General features: G+C 32.8%; 1 protein-coding gene across 10 annotated transcripts in view; it reads left to right on the forward strand.

Annotated features, from left to right (window-relative positions):
* LOC126769860 (RNA binding protein fox-1 homolog 1-like) overlaps positions 1-16,880 on the forward strand; it is a 43,773-nt gene that overhangs the window by 18,152 nt on the left and 8,741 nt on the right. For all 10 annotated transcript variants that reach the window (XM_050488778.1, XM_050488779.1, XM_050488777.1 and 7 more), the window contains 5 exons: positions 11,142-11,396; positions 11,632-11,877; positions 11,963-12,016; positions 14,944-15,036; positions 16,086-16,140. In XM_050488778.1, the coding sequence (XP_050344735.1) occupies positions 11,142-11,396; positions 11,632-11,877; positions 11,963-12,016; positions 14,944-15,036; positions 16,086-16,140 (703 nt within the window). The remainder of the gene's footprint in view (positions 1-11,141; positions 11,397-11,631; positions 11,878-11,962; positions 12,017-14,943; positions 15,037-16,085; positions 16,141-16,880) is intronic.

Here is a 16,880-nt window from a genome sequence, read left to right on the forward strand (position 1 = left end):
ATTATCATCGGTTTCAAAAGACGAGTTTCGAAGAAGTCTCGTTAGGAGGCGATACACGTGCCGAATGTTTTTGTGAGCGTATTGTCGGATTGTCATGGGAATATGTATATCCTTTATGAATTTTATATCAGTGTAATAAAGTGAATAACTAAATATTCTTCTATTAAATTTATTCACATTTCGTTATTAGCAGTTTCATGATATGTAACAAGTTGGTCCTTCTCTCAAAGGCTGGCGTGATATTAGTTTTAAAACTATATGCGTTAGTACAAAGTATGTAATGTAACTATTCACTATAAAAATTAAAGTGCAATTTTCACTTTATGTACAGTAAAATTATGCTGTAAAATAATGAATAGTTTTTATGGAACATTACTGTTTAAATTTTACAAATAAAATTCGCCCTTTGCAAAAATAAAATTATTAATCTAGTATTTACTGATAACTGTAACATTGACTGTGATTTTTGTATTATCATTTTAAATCAATAATAACTGTTGCTTTATACGCGTAAATATTTACCATTTTATTTAAATAGTCGTTTAATTTGCAAGTAATTTGTGATATCAAATGGATCGGATGGCTGTGTAACCTTTAAAACTTGTCGTGTATCGAAGTATCATTAAGGCCTCTCCTGGATCGGTGCCAGAGTAGAGATATTATTAGCACGTCGACAACGTCCGAGTTAATCAAGCTCAAATAAGATCAATATTTCCCGTAGGTGATGGTCTCAGGGACGCGGTTCTGCGCCGCCCGCCTGTCAGCCAGGATTAGTGAATACAACCGACAGCGATGGATGCCCGGACACTGTCCAAACCTTTAATTTATATATATGTTATTAACCTCTTTACGTCTCTGGGGTATCTCAGTAAACACGTAAATTAAAATACACAAGGTTATTTCAAATATAAGTCGTTGACACAATAATATGTTTTGGCTGTGAGTGCGAGTTTTAAATCAAATCCGTAGTGCTTTTGGATTAGAGAAAGCCAGCACCGAGTTGCTTCGGCGTCTAGACAACACGGACCAGTTCTATGCGAGAGTAAATTTCTTAGAAGCTGGTAGGTGCCTATGGCCTACTGACACTTTGCTCTTGAGTATGAAGCAAGTTTTTATGTAAAGCTTAAATTAATGGTATTGTACAAAAAACAAATTACAGATACGCAAACAGTCAAAAAAATTACGGCATGATTTTTTCTGTTACTAAAGTAGTATTCAAAATAACTAAAAAAAACTTCTCACAATTTTTGGATTTACATTTAGTTAAAATTTTTGCCGTTTTTGAAATAGTAATTATGTTTTATGAAGTAAAATCCGTTCAGTAAAAAAAAAATGTTTATTTTACGCCTGAATTCGATTTACAACTAAAAACTACAAAGTAACAATTTACTGTATTGAAATAATTAAATTTCAGTTGGGAACCAGTATGTACAGTAAGGGATAGTTAATAGGATATGAGTGTACAGGACGCGTTTAACTGTAAGTGGAAACTTAATGGTTTACTATTTGCTAAAAAAACAGTCGTTTAATATTTATTTAGTAATTAGTTTTTAACGTTTAAACTAATAATTTAATCATATTATAACAACTGCAATATTATACGCAAAATAATATACGGTCTTACGGTATGAATTGCTTATCGGCTGTTTATTTAAACACTGATTTCGCTCTTTCTGCCATTATTGATTTGTCATTCGAAAGAAGAAGATAGAGCATTCTTTAACTAATTACTCGCTAAGCAAGGTTTTTAAGTAAGGCCGATAATGTATATTAATTACTATGGGTTATCAAAAGACGGCGTAAAATCTAATAAATAAACAATATAATTTGGCATTCTGGCAATTAACGTTCAACGATTTAAAGTAGAGAAAACATATTTTGAAAATTAATTTTTAATGTTTATAGTGTTTTTTTTTTTACAATATCTTCATATTTCTTACTACTTGTGGTTTTCTATTGCAATTAAAATATAGTTAAATACATTGTTTATTTTTTCATCAACTTTTCTTTAAAGATTTAAACGTAAATGGCTTTATAGGTTACTTCGATTTACCATGAAATTTGAACGCGACAATTATCGCGTGAGGTAACGGTAAGCCAGTGGAGAATTTTCAAATTTTAATTGCATCCGTTTTTTATAATAATCGATTTCGTATTCTCTTCACATTAAATGTAGGTTCATCATTTTTAATATATTTTATAGAAATATGTTGCTACTAACCCATTTACTATGTCTCTAATTTGGCAACTTATCTGTTTCTTAATAAAATATAAAAGGTAGCAAACATATAACGTATTTAGTAGGCCACGTTATAAAAGACTTAATTAAAGGGACCGGCGACCCATAAAATAGACTCGGCAACACACCCCTAGCTCTGTTTCAAAGAGATTGTACCACTCGGGTCTGTACGGACTGTAATGCAACGACGCCGATACTCATTCCATTAAAACTATATGTAAACGCTTGAATAATCCTGGATTTATTAAAATATTTTTCATTACTTTTAATCTCTGAATGAGCTGCTGATAACAGACTATCTAATAGAAGAATTTTAATAGTTATATTTAAAGTAATTAGTTTTACCTGCGTTTCTTTATGTTTCGAAGGGAAATATTGAATAAACATCTATCCTTACATCTATTTTACTGTTTATCGTAAGACTACAGACAGCTGTAGTCTTACGATAAACAGTAAAATATTTTCGGATTTAATAAATCTTTAAAAACAAAATATCCACAAAAAAACATCACATATGTTACACACAAATTAATAATAGGTATCTATTTACAGTTGTACAACATAGCTTTATAGTATTTCATGCTTCAGACATCATCATAGTGATGAGATTAGCAGCGAAGCGCTTCATTTGCATATAACATAACCAACTGGTGTCCTTGATCGGGCCTAACAGCGAGATTTGAAAAAATTATTATAGACGCGGTATGATTATTAACGAAATTAAATAATTTATATCAAGCAGAGTTTTTTTGTTTGTGAGTTCTACGTAAATATTATTCCGTAATTATAATCAGAATTATATAAGTCTTCTAATATAAGCACTATTGCTATCAATTACATCTCATTTAACTCAATTTTCCAATTTCATAAGCCACTAATTTAGTCCGCTGTTCTTAATTAGAAAGACTATTAATTTATTGAACTAATTTGCGAATAGATAGACCCTGCACATTAGAATAACATTGCAAAATTGCAAAATTCCGTATGTAAAATATGTCACGTTATTTTTAAGTGCATTTATTTATTATTATAATTCATATTTAACTTTTAATTTAATCATTATTTTATATTAACGAATAAGAAATAGCAACAAAAACTACAGTTATATAGTAAATTTTTAAAATAATATGAGACCGAATATACTGTTTTGAAACGGTTTGTTAATCTGTATTAGTATCGTATACATTGATTTTTTAACTCATTATAGCATTATTATTGATTTGTACAGGAAATTGTAAAATATAATCACTCCAAACATTTATATGTGCAAGTCGTTTAACGTTAGGCCATCGTACGGTATTTGTGCCAAATAATGAATACCTGATTGAGCACAAAATATTTTGACGAAAAACTTACACTTAAACTAACTAACTTACTTTACACTTGTTTTAGTGTAATAACAGGCTTGCATATTATGGTCGACTTTTTAACAATGTCGAAAACATATTTTATTAAGACTCACAAACTTAGAAATTATGTCATAGAATGCATGTGAAACCAGTTATTCTGCCTCTAATCATCAACTCTATCTTGGTATTATGTTCCGATAAGTAGATCGAGTGAGCCAGTTTTATGTTCGGAAGCGCATTGGCACTTGTTTCATTTGCTAGTATGTCTTATTAATTTAATTATACGGAAAAAAAGGATATCACCGCATTTTAGGTGTGCATTGTTCTTGTGAGTTTATTGCTTTAAAACAATTTGAAGTGTAAATTGTTGCAAACGAAGCAAAATTACATTTAGGACGGGCTTTATCATATTAGCGTTACGTCATTGGATTAGCTCAAAGTGAACTACACGTCCAATTGCGTCAACATTCCTCTCGTTAATAGGGATATGGTATTCAATGCAGGCAACTAACGCGCTACGGACTAATTTGTCAATTGTGGCTACAATTGCGACCCCCACATACCCGCGTTAAATTCTGTCAATCTCAATAAGATTTCAAATGTTAATTTTAGATAAAAATACGAGTTATGTATTATAATATTTTATCTAGAAAGAAAAAAACTAAAAATACGGTCATATAGGTAGACATATATTTTGATAAATAAATATTTTTATAAACTTTTTTAATTAATATTAAGTATGTAAAGTTCTAAGTAACTAATTTCTTAATTTTATTTTAATTCTAATATTACATATCATGCAAATTGAAATGGTTCCTAAAAATCATTGCAAACAATGATTTAGCCTTTGCTTTAACTAGTTCGCTTTCCTACGGTTTTCGTAATAAAATGAGAGTTTTTACCAAATGAACTTTTTAATGTTTTTAAATTATTAGCGAAGAAAAAATGTGTACTCAAGGCTATTATTAAAATATTTTGTAGAAACATTACTATCACTAAATATAAAAACAAAGCTCTTAAGATATATAAAAATAAAATAATACAAATAAAAACAATAATATAGTACAAATAACATTTATTTTTACTATTATATTATTCGTACAACGATTAATTAAAACATACTAAGTATATTGGCAATCACTCGCGACAGGGATTCAGTTTTTCTATACACACACATATATAATGTGTGTGTAAAATTACAGGTATATTTAAATACTACTATTTTAAAAGTGCGGTACTAACATAAGCGTGCAACGGTATGTGTATATAAAACAACCTTTTTACAGCTCTCCTATTGTTAATTTATACATTGTTTAATGTTTAAATAGTATAATATTAAGAACAAGTGTTACGAAATCATCCATATGCATAGCCATAGAGCCTTACCGTGCGAGAGGGGTAGTCCGCAACTTCGGCAGAAGCTGTGCGCTTCACTAAGCACTGTAAATACTCTCTTAGTCACGTAGCGCTACTGTTGAATATTAATATACGAAATAATATTAACCTAAAGAAATTTTACTGAAACTAAAGCCTTACTTGTAAGTGTATCTAGCAGATAAATTTGATACAATTTATAACTTATTCATATTAAATTTTTTCTTGAGCCTTAAGCAACCGCTTTTTTGTTTGTCACAATTTTCATTAAAAACTATCCACAACTTTTTTAAATATTTCGAAACGTCTAGAATGTTACTGTGGCTTAAAAGACGGATTAATAGCTATCGATTAGAATGAACGATTCATTTCAATGAATGAGTCTGCTAAATATGCTTTCACGCTTTCATAATTATAGTGCACAAATAAAATATGTATGTTTGAGCTTTGTTTCACATGCATTCTATGTACGGCGCGTGTTTACGAATGTAAGACAGGGCTTGCGACATGACAAGACAAGAAGGACCGGGGCTGCAATTTAACATTCCTTGGCACATTCTACACCCGCTGTTGACGTAACCCTAATTTATTTTAGTCTAGTAATTGATGTACCAAAATGGGCCATTCAAATACATATAATGGTATAACGATAAAATATATTAATGATTCGAACTAAAATCATCATTAAAAAATCATTTAGTTATTTCTACCGTAATTTGAAGCGTGATAAATTAATATTTGAAAGCATTCGCGTTACTTATCTTTGTGTCTGGGTTTTCTGCTGGTACTGTAATAGCTGAAAACGCTAAATCGAATGTAGATAACATTTAAATAATTCAGGCGGGCACGTCAGCCAGGCTACGGTGATAGTCGGGTTTCGTAGTCAGGAACGAAATCATCTAATAAAAAACAATAATACAATTTCGTAATTATCGCCTGTTGTTTTGTTTTATTACTATTATGGCCAAAGTTAAACCGTATCTCTATTACAAGATGAAACATAATACAATGATCAATCGTTTTAAAAATTATTAATTTCACCTTCAGTTACATTGTTTCATTGTCTAGAACAATGAGCCACAAATATATGAATAGAATTCAAACTTTTGTCAAAGATTTACAAAGTAAATGTACTTTTCCGTGGCGACCGCTTCTGCATTTTATATTATGTAGCCCAGTTAAGATCAATTACGTTTAATTGTCCATGATATAATTATCTAATTGTGACCGGGGTGCTGGGTGACACATACGAGATGTTGAATTCTATTCTTTTCACTTCAAGTATTTGTTTTAAGAATAAACATTACCTTATCGTTAGATATGAAATACAATGTTCATAGTCTGAAGGATATTATATAATGCGTACCTATATGTGTGTTATGTTATTATACAATGTGGTTTTTTTGTTTAAATATTGTTTAATATTTTTAAGATTTTAACAAAAGCAAATTTTTAAATAAAGCAAAACATAATCGTATAATTTGTAGTCATTAAAAAATTATAACACCTTTAAGAATAATGATTGACAATGATCGACATATAAAAATATTCTTTCAATATTTACTCTAAACAGGTGCAATATCAAAGTAAATACATTTATTTTGAATTTATATACTATCGAAATTAATTTAGTTTATTTGAGATATTTTTTTACTCTCGTTTAAATGAAGATACACTGCCAATGCGAAAAATAAGTCTAATTAGTAGATTTTATTTCAAGAAACAATTTTATCTAGTAATCAATATTTGTAGTTTTCGAGAATGTTATTATTTTTGTATTAAATAAAGTTTTACATCGAATTACTAATAGTTTTTCTGAATTGAACACTATATTTTTTACATTTTATTTACACGCGAATAAACCATTGAATGAAATGCTAAAACTGTATAAACATTTTATTTATAACAGAGCAATAACCTTCAGTATTTGAAAAGTCAAGATGGCCTAGTGGTTAGAACACGTGGATTTGATCTAAAGATTGGGTTCAAATCGAGGCAACGAGTACTAATTTGTAATAGTGCTCAATCAGTGTTGTGTATGTGATAATTAATGGAGGAAAACATATTGAGGTAACCTGCATGTGTTAGAAGAAACCGTTGCAGTAGAACAATTTATCTCAAGGACTCGATTAACAAGTCTCTCTGTCCTGATTTCTTCTAAAGCTTCCCTCCATCAACCTCACAATGCTCCATCATATGATAGTAACTATTTAAATATTAATGTTATTTCTGTTTTAAAACATACATTACTTAGAATATTTATTCAACCTACAACTTTACAAAAATCGATTGTTTTTTATCTAAATACACACCTATCTACTATTTAAATCGGTTTTAGTATAATCGTTGTTAATTTGTACAAAGTTTTGATATCTTACTTAGTAATATTTAAATAAATCACGTATTTTATTTTAATACCGTTGTCGTCGATCCCATTATTTATGACATATTTGTCTTGGAACATTGATAAGGGTAAAGTCAACAGAGACTTCGACCTCTTTAAACACTAATTTATATTTATACATAAATTATGATTACTATTTACGCACCAATAATTAGGAGGTATTAAGTTATTAACTAATTAAACAGTTAATGTGTTTATATTTTTTATTTCTTCAACTTTCATTAGAAGTCAAGTTAACATAACGCTTGCGTTCAGTATGTCTTCAGTCTTTTTGGGTAAATTATTATCCACATGAAGTGTTGTTGAACATCTGTTTTTGGAAGTAGAGACCAGCGTCACGGTTGAATGTTCGACGAATTACAGAGCCGCTCTATAAAAAGTCAGTTTGTTTACGCGGGAGCTCCAGCTTGCCGGATATGACTGTGCCGTGGCGCGCCTCATGTGTAATGATCTTTGTAACTTTTCTTCATCATTTACTATCTTTTTTATGCACCTATTTATATTATTGCCCATACCGTGAAGTTAAGTGACTACTATAATATTTAATGTGCTTGAGTTTGTGTATTACTTCGTAATATACATTACAATTTTCTGTCTTTTATAAAATTTTTAAAGCGTCAATAGCGCAATGGTTACCGGTTCGATTAACGATGTCAAATTCGCAGGTTCGATCCTGACCTCTTGGGCAATCGTCGTTTACTCCTAACATAAGCTTTACGTTACTTTTCTTTAAAACAGAAATTGATTATATTGTTTAAAAAAAAACGAATAATCTATTATACAGATGTCTCATATGTAGCCAATATTGCAGATGTGTAACTTGTTATATATCTGGTGGAAGTATCAAGGTGGACAATTATAATTGAAAATAACAAGAGAGCTCTTCGTTCCCGTCCAAGCGCGGAGACTCTCCAGTTAGTGTCGTATATAATTTGCAGCTGTGTTCATGAAATTCTTCTAAATATATCCGACCGCTCTAGATTATTCTCCTCTTGTATATATATATATATTAAAAGATTCTATAAGACGCTAGATGTCAGTTTATTGAGCTCAGTGAATTTAATAAAGAAGCAAGTTTTACCGTTGCTTCTAGATATTAAATTCTCTACGTTAAGTAAACTGTTTGTGTTACATGGAAAATCTTATGTACCTCCTCACTCCTACGTGATATTTTTAACATAAGCAAACTCACAGCAAATTAAAATATCTGTGTATATCTTTGTATAAAGGTAATAATGATACAAATAATTTTCGGTGAAATTTGAATTTACAAAGATTTAATTAAATATTATTCTGTGTTATACTATTCTTGCACAACAAACAATAACAGAACAGTTATATCCTTTATATAACTTGTTAATTGTCTGTCATGTATCTAAGTTATTTTATATGAATTTAACTACGTCATGTGTCAGAATATTTGAGGGTCCCTAGACAATATTCAATCATTATACAAATAGAGATTAAGTCCACGCGAGCTGGTTCTCGATGTCACCGCCTAACTGTGACATCAATTCCATCGCGCACAAAGAAATTTGGCAACTCCTTTCTTTGTCGCACTACCAAAAAATGGAATTCCTTACCAGCTCACGTGTTCCCCTCCTCTTACAACCCGGGTTCCTTCAAACGAGGCGTGAAGAGGCATCTTGCGGGCCGGCAAGGCGGTGACGGCTAGTACGCGTTTGGACTCTACTACCACTTACCATCAGGTGGAGTAGAGTCATTTGTCATCCCGGACATATAAAAAAAAAAAAAAAGAGTAAATGTCGTTAGTTCGTTATTGTGGCATTATTATTTACCATTTTTTTGTAAACAAAAGCTAACGACTGCAATGTGGGTATACGACTCGATTGAACGGCAAGCGTTATTATTAATATCTTCAACACACCCCGCAACACACCGCTATTGACTGCTGTTCTATAGAGGACCTTCAAAATGAGCCTCATGACGCTTTTTACACCGTCGACCTTTTGTAAATGAAACACAATGAGAGTAAAATTCTGCTATTCATGGAAAATGTATTCATTTTAATGCCTGGGTATAGCTGCCATTGTCAAATTTCCTCGTACATTCTTAATGTTTTATTGCTTCGTGCTTTCATATTGACTAATGTATATAGCGTGAAGTGAGTGCTTTTGGTACATATTTTTAGAACATAATTAATTACCGTTATTATGTACGGAACGCTTTATTGTACGCTATCGGAGTGTAAAGGTAAATTAAACAAAATAGATGCATTGTTTATATAATATTCTTGCTGCGTGTAACAATTATTAAAACCTTCTTTCGGTACACAAATCTGCGTCTTTACATTGCGAAATTGTATCTAGGCTGAGTCAGGCGCGGTCAGGAGAGCTCGACGCAATTGCGACCAATAACCACTTCCTAATTTTCTCGTTTCCGCAACGGCACTGCGCGCCATTTGCTACAATGTATAACATAGACCCGTAATCATAGCCTATGTATAAAATAGTACTTGCTGAACAATCTTAGGTTCTATGGTTATATGAAAGTTCCTAGGTCTCTTACCTAATCGGCTTAATTTCGAGATGAATGTACTACTATCGAACCTATACTGAACAGCCAGCCTTAATGAAATAGAAAATGTTTTAAGACTTACTATTTTCTCCAATATAAATTAAGGTTATCAGCATCAAAGGAGCGTTGGATAAGGGTCGTATTCGCAATTTCAATTTGTATTCGACGAGTATTCGATATATTATATGAAATAAAAGAGAGTGGGCGTTCGCAATAAAACTTATTTGCTAACAGTGTTCGGATATTAAATCTCACGATGGATGTAAATGATATTTTAATGACATAACCGTGTTCATTGAAAGAAATGAATAAAATTTTGCTAATGGATTTATATACAAATATCTTAAAAATATTTAAAAGCTTATTTAATATAAAAACAATGTTTTTTTTTACTCGTATTTGTCGTCGATTTTTTTTTTTTCTGTTACTAACTTGATATGTCATTATCTAAAGTAAACGTTAATTATTTATTTTAAAAATCTATGCATCGTTTATATTAAAGCCATTCGTACGTTTATAGTTCCATTTCCATTTTATTAAAGTAATAATTATACGCGAAAACTATTATTTACAACACATAGGTATGTCTTTATTATAGTTAAGTACATTTGTATTTAACTATCAAAATTTTTCGAATTATATCTTTGTTTTGGTATGTGTCAGCTAGTCTGTGTCAATATTTTATTACTCGGTTTCGATGCGTAGCCCAGAAACGTCAACTGTAAGCGGCGGTTTATTTATTACAACGTAATTAGTGTAGACTTGGTAGTGGGTACAGGCGGCTGATGTTATTTAGATTTGCGATGGGTTAATTTTGTAGACACACATAAATTGCAAGGCTAAGCTTTGTGCTTTATAACTCTTCTACGTATATATTTTTAAACTAAAATGGTTTTTTATTCAAAACATATTAAGCTTGTCTCTTTCCTTTTTTTTTAATTTAAGTTTATTTTTAATTATTTTGCTACCTATATTCCTTTAATAATAATGCATTGTTCAAAATTCATGCCACTAATGGGTATTTAACCTATAACTAACAGATGTACATATTTCACAAGTCCATGCTTCACTGCAAATATATATAAGCATGCAAACTGCATACTATTTGTTAATCGTGTTATATATTTAAATATTTCAATTTTTAATATTTCACTTACATGTAAATAGATAATATTAAACGAAAATTGTGCCTATAGTGTATTGACACAACTATATAATTTTGATCGGTATTTTTCAGCACATGGTGGGCACGGGGATGGCGGCCCCGTTCCCGGCGGCGGCGGCGGCTGCGGCAGCTGCGGCGCAGTTCGCAGCCAACGGGGACCTCACCGGAGTGAAGGCGGAGAGCGGTCCCACTGCACCGCCACAACCCGCACACGTCAAAAGTGAAGGCCCACCTTCACAAGCGCCTCTTCCACCCAATAATTTCTCACCGCAGCCATCTTCGCAGGCACATACACAAAATGCACTAGAAAATCAAAACAATAATTCAGTAAGTAATGGTTTATTATTTTTAACTTTTTTAAGTTGTTATTGTTACCAATGACTGCACTGTGGTGTGAGTAGAATACATTCACTAGAAGCATTTTTTTTTAAACGAAATTTTCCATAAACCATATTTATGATTAGACTTGCTTATAAATAAAAGCGCCTCACTATTGTATAGACATCTGTTAGTGTAGCGTACTAGTGCACTGTTTATCATATTTGCGCCGATCTTTCGACAGCAAAGCGAGGGCGAGTCGAACGAGGAGAGCACGCCTGTGAGCGTGGCGGCGGCCGTGGCGCAGCAGGCGGCGGCGGCGCACGCGGCGGCGGCGGCCGTGAGCGCGGCCGTGGCCGCCGGCGCCGCGCCGCCTGCGCCGCCCGACAAGACCCTCGTGCCCGTCTCGCAGGCCTCGCAGCCCAAGCGACTCCATGTCTCCAATATCCCCTTCAGATTCAGAGATCCAGACCTTAGAAATATGTTCGGGGTACGTACGTATTTACGCACGGCATGTATCGATATCGCTGTAATTAGGAATAAGGAAAATTAACAGGAAAATTTTTGTATTTCAGCAATATGGCACAATACTTGATGTAGAAATTATCTTCAACGAACGAGGCTCAAAGGTAAGCATGAGTTAGAGACGATCGATTAACTAGGTAGCCCCCTGAAATCAATAATTGATTCCTGGGGGCTACTTTGATGACGATATTTTATAATTTAAGCCAAGAAGCAATAGTTAAATATGCAAAAGTTTGAAACGAAAGAAATATTAATATTTATTGCTTCTTTTTTGTACATTTTAGGAATGTTTTCTTTATATTTATTATACTGCCATTATGTTGCTGTTAAACGTATCGTACGCGTATGTCTTATAATATTAAAATAAATAATTTATTTGCACCATTAATATAATATTGTATTTCTAGCAAATATAAAAAACAACGAAATGCAGAAAAGACCTTACCTTATAGTGTTACTGTTCAATACGTTCCTGAAATGTACGCTGATGAGCGCTGTATAGCTATTGCGTACACGTATATGTAATAATGACTCGAGATCATTTACAACATTCAAGTGTCAATCAATCGCATAAGACAGAAGCAATAGCTATGGAGTGCGAACAGCATTACTTAAATATTTGCTGCCCAAACTTAAGTAACAGTAATTTGGTTTATTGAAAAAAAAACATTAATGTAAGATTAAAATCTAATTATTTTCATTTCAAGCAACTATACTTATCCTAGCTTAACAAAAATTTAAAGGCAAATGGGCTTAGTTTTAATAATAATCGTGATTAAAACAAAACTTCTCTCATAGCATATTCTTGGTTTTAATGTTTGGTGCAGTATCTCTAATTGCATTGTATATTATCATTCCGTAATAATTTCTATAAATCTACTGCAAATAAAACATATTTTGTAATACATGTGACATGTTTTTGTATTGAATAGTTATCGAGATTATGGTGCCAATTCTTTTGTACAAGATCACCAAGCTAAACTAATATGATCGGACGCACCACGTGAGAAAGAGATAGCAACATATCCTATCACATTTGTTAAGTTCAAAGATTGTGTACAAGAGAATCGTGACGAATTTTAATAGAATATCTAAAGCGAGTCACATGTATCTTTGTCTAAACGGCATCATCTACAATTTTTTTCACTTTATATGATTCTCAAAAAACAACTCACAGTAAATGTCAAACCCTACATAGTAAGGCATAATAAGAAAGAAATACTTTACAAGAATTTTTCAATAATTGATTGGATTGACCGCTTTTTCGTGTTTACTGCTTTCCTTGTGTCAGTTTGGTGACCGCCCCTACAGTAGTCCATGCTCGCTCATGTCTAAAACGTATTTTACTCTTTTGATATAATAGCTCCAAGTTATTTTTTCTTCAATGCCTCACATTGGGATATGCAGTATTAGAGAATGATGCATCGTCACTATAACAGCTGATTTTCTAAATCATATTTATAGGACAGCTCTATTATTCAACACTAATAAAATTACATCAGACAATCGAGCAAACTGCATTCCCTAAACGTCTCAAATACCGTATACATATTACAATTGTTTACTTTCACTCGATATTGCTTAGATGTCTCTGTTTAAACGCGGACGAAAGCGCGTGCAGTTTGCGCGATACGATTTTCTAAGATGACTGATTCACATGTTTAGATTGGCATTTTTTTTCTGCAGATTTTTAAGTAATATTTATTTCTTTTTAGTCATACGCTTCCTAACAAGGGAAAATGATTCATTAGTTTTGGGCATGTCAACTTTGCTGACCCTATGCCGTATTAATCAATTGTTAACGCGGACTGTACTTCCTAGAAGTAACAATGGTGCATCAATTATTATTAGTTTCGCTTATCTTGAATGTCATTAGCGTCTTCCTCGCCTATCGGATCGAGTTCGGTGTCGTTAGCAATTGTTTGTTGTGTATCACGCGTCTTCGGATATCGCGCCTCATGGGTAATGGGAGAGCGCCAGCTCTCTGCTTTCTTTTCATATTACATTCTTCGTCTTTCTCTCTCTACTCTCTTGTTATACCTACACTTTTTTCTGTCTGTACCCGTTCTTATTCAATTAAATTCATGCACCCCGAGTTAATGCGATGATAATAGAGCTGTCATGCTTTTATATTTGTAAAACGTCTCGTACAATCGGCAACATGTTTGCTAGTTTCACGACTCGTCCCTTCCACTGTACTGTGTGCTGTGCTAGCTGCTTTTTGTATCTATGGGTTATCACCGTGTAATGACAGTAGTATCATACCCTACGCACGATTATAATATTGTCAAATATATTTTAATGAATTTTAGATTGAATTTAATATGTTCTATGTATAGTATTTTATTAGCGTTATATTAAAATATGTTAATGATATCACTTGTAAAAATTATGGCAAACTTATTTATTATTGCTTTTAATTATTGTTCTTCAATTGCTGTGTTTAGCACTGTACAAATAATGCACATATATATACATACATACCGATACGATGATAATAGGACAGGCGGTAAAGACTACAGATTCAGAAAGAGCCAAAGAAGTCTGATATATAGAATCGCTAAATCAGTGTGCACAATACAGACACCTCCGGTCGGCCGGCAAATGTATTAAGTATTCCTAAAGTAGACAAATGTAGTTCCCTTGCATGAGCGATGACTATTAGATCAAATTGCAGCTAACACTTCATGTAAAGATTTCTAGTGTTTTCTAAAGAAGTAGTGTCTATCATATTAGATAATAATCCTTATGATATTTTCGATGTTTACACAATGATACAAACTCTTTCCAATAGATCGAACTGCTAGGTCGAGCGACATTATATATTATTTACTGTAACCGAACGCTTCTGTGTACCCATTAAGCTAGATTCCGCTCAAACTATCAACGAAATCAAATCAATAATATCCTATCGATTATTTCACTAGAATATTTAAATAAAAATATGCAATGCATAAATGTTAATTTTTGTTGCACGTTGTTTTTTGAGCGACGCTGTTTTTAATGCATGTTTTGTCTGTCTTGCATGCAGGGATTCGGTTTTGTAACATTCGCAAATAGTGGTGATGCGGAGCGAGCACGAGAGCGTCTACACGGCACCGTGGTTGAGGGCAGAAAGATAGAGGTGTGCATGACTCAATGAATACCATCCGTAGCACTATGTAACTTTAACATCCCGCTCCTACGCCCACCGCCCACCGCAACCTGCGCTCGTCTGCTCTGTAGTTACTGCCATGCTAGTGCCGAGCCGGGCCCGGCCCCGCATATTAGCACTAAGTATGCCCTCTGATCTAATCCACATACAAACCTTATTTATTTTATCCCTTTACTCTCTAGACGGTCATTTAATATGCCGATCGAATGAGAGAGTGTCTCACAGAGAATGTAGAACGGTCCCTACCATCTCGATGTAACTCAGGTAAGACTCCAAACACAATATTTTATACTTCAGTGCGAGCACTGACTGTATTTAATAAAAACTCACTAAATAGCGAGAGCCAGAACAGCCGTATCGGTTGATGTTTTATACTTTGTAAGTTGTAATCAAAATCGCACCTTTAATAATAATGACATCAAATAAAAATAAAATATTTAATATCTTTTTTTAGTACACACACACAGTTTAAATATTATAATTTTGTGTTTTTTAATCCTACATATATGTATTGTACCTATTGTTTAACGCATTTTTTAAATGCAAACAACTACGTTCCTGTACGTAAACATCGTACCGTCCTTTTCCTTCTTATATAATATATATATTCCTGTCGACTACTTGTAAAGTTTGTAATCTACCTATAAACACTTTTTGTTACTTTATCATTGAAGGTGCGAAACATTTCCTTAGGAGTGAAATTGAATATCTCCATGTACTTGTTTTAGGGTAAAGTAACTAAAAATATATATTTTTTTTTTAAAACAAAAAAATAATGTCTTAATTAAATATAAATTCATTCGCAGTGCTTAAATGATGGGTTCGAGTCCTATGAATTGGTTGCAATTAACAAATTAGTTTCTTATAATAACTTGCAAGTATGTATTTATATCAAAATCATTAAGTTAATTCGTTACGTAATATTTTATTTTAAAGTTCAATTTATTATTTATTTTTCCCAGTAACGTCGTACTCTATATAATATCTTCTGACATGCTATTTATTTATTCTGAAATCAGGTTAATAACGCTACAGCGAGGGTGCAGACAAAGAAATCGCCCGCGGTTCCCAACGGTAAGCGATCATGACATATTGTACTTAATCCTCCAGTCCCGTGTGTTTATTCAGACATTTACCACGAACTAACGCTGCACTAAAGTCCCCTATAGTGAATAATATCAAGTCTATCAGAAACAATTTGTTCATTATATTTGTTTGTGATATGTATTTTAATATAATGCATCTTAGGATTTTCTCTTTTAACCCATCCAGATATTCTGGCTAGAAACGGATCAGTTCCCACTCTGGGTGAGAGTGCTGGCTTATACACATCGGTGTTGTCCATGTTGATGTACCCGCGTGTTACGTGTTAGATCCGTTGGAATGCTCGTAGGTGAATGCTGTATAGAGAATGAGTCGCCGGCGGCCGGAGACAGGCAGACCGCACGCACTTCACACGCCATCTTTATTTCATGTTCCTTATCCGGAATAAGGAACTATTCGCCTTTTCTATTATTTGTTTAAATTATGTTTTAATTAAATGCCAAATAATACCTGCACTGTTTAACGCTTTCATAAAGTAGCGGGTCAGTACGAAGTTTACGTGCTATTGTTTCATGCGTTTTTGTTCTTTTATTATAATTATTATACCGAGGACTGTCTCCGGCGTCACAGTTGCCTGACAAACACTATCCGAATAACACCAAAACTAGTGGGCTTGTTAGTTTTCACTTTCATTATAAAATATTTCCTCTATCTTGAACTATGTTGGAATGAATGCGATTTCGGCCTTGCACTATCAATATTTCCATTCT

This window comes from Nymphalis io, chromosome 8, assembly GCF_905147045.1.
Source record: "Nymphalis io chromosome 8, ilAglIoxx1.1, whole genome shotgun sequence".
In the NCBI taxonomy this organism is placed as follows: Eukaryota; Metazoa; Arthropoda; class Insecta; order Lepidoptera; family Nymphalidae; genus Nymphalis; species Nymphalis io.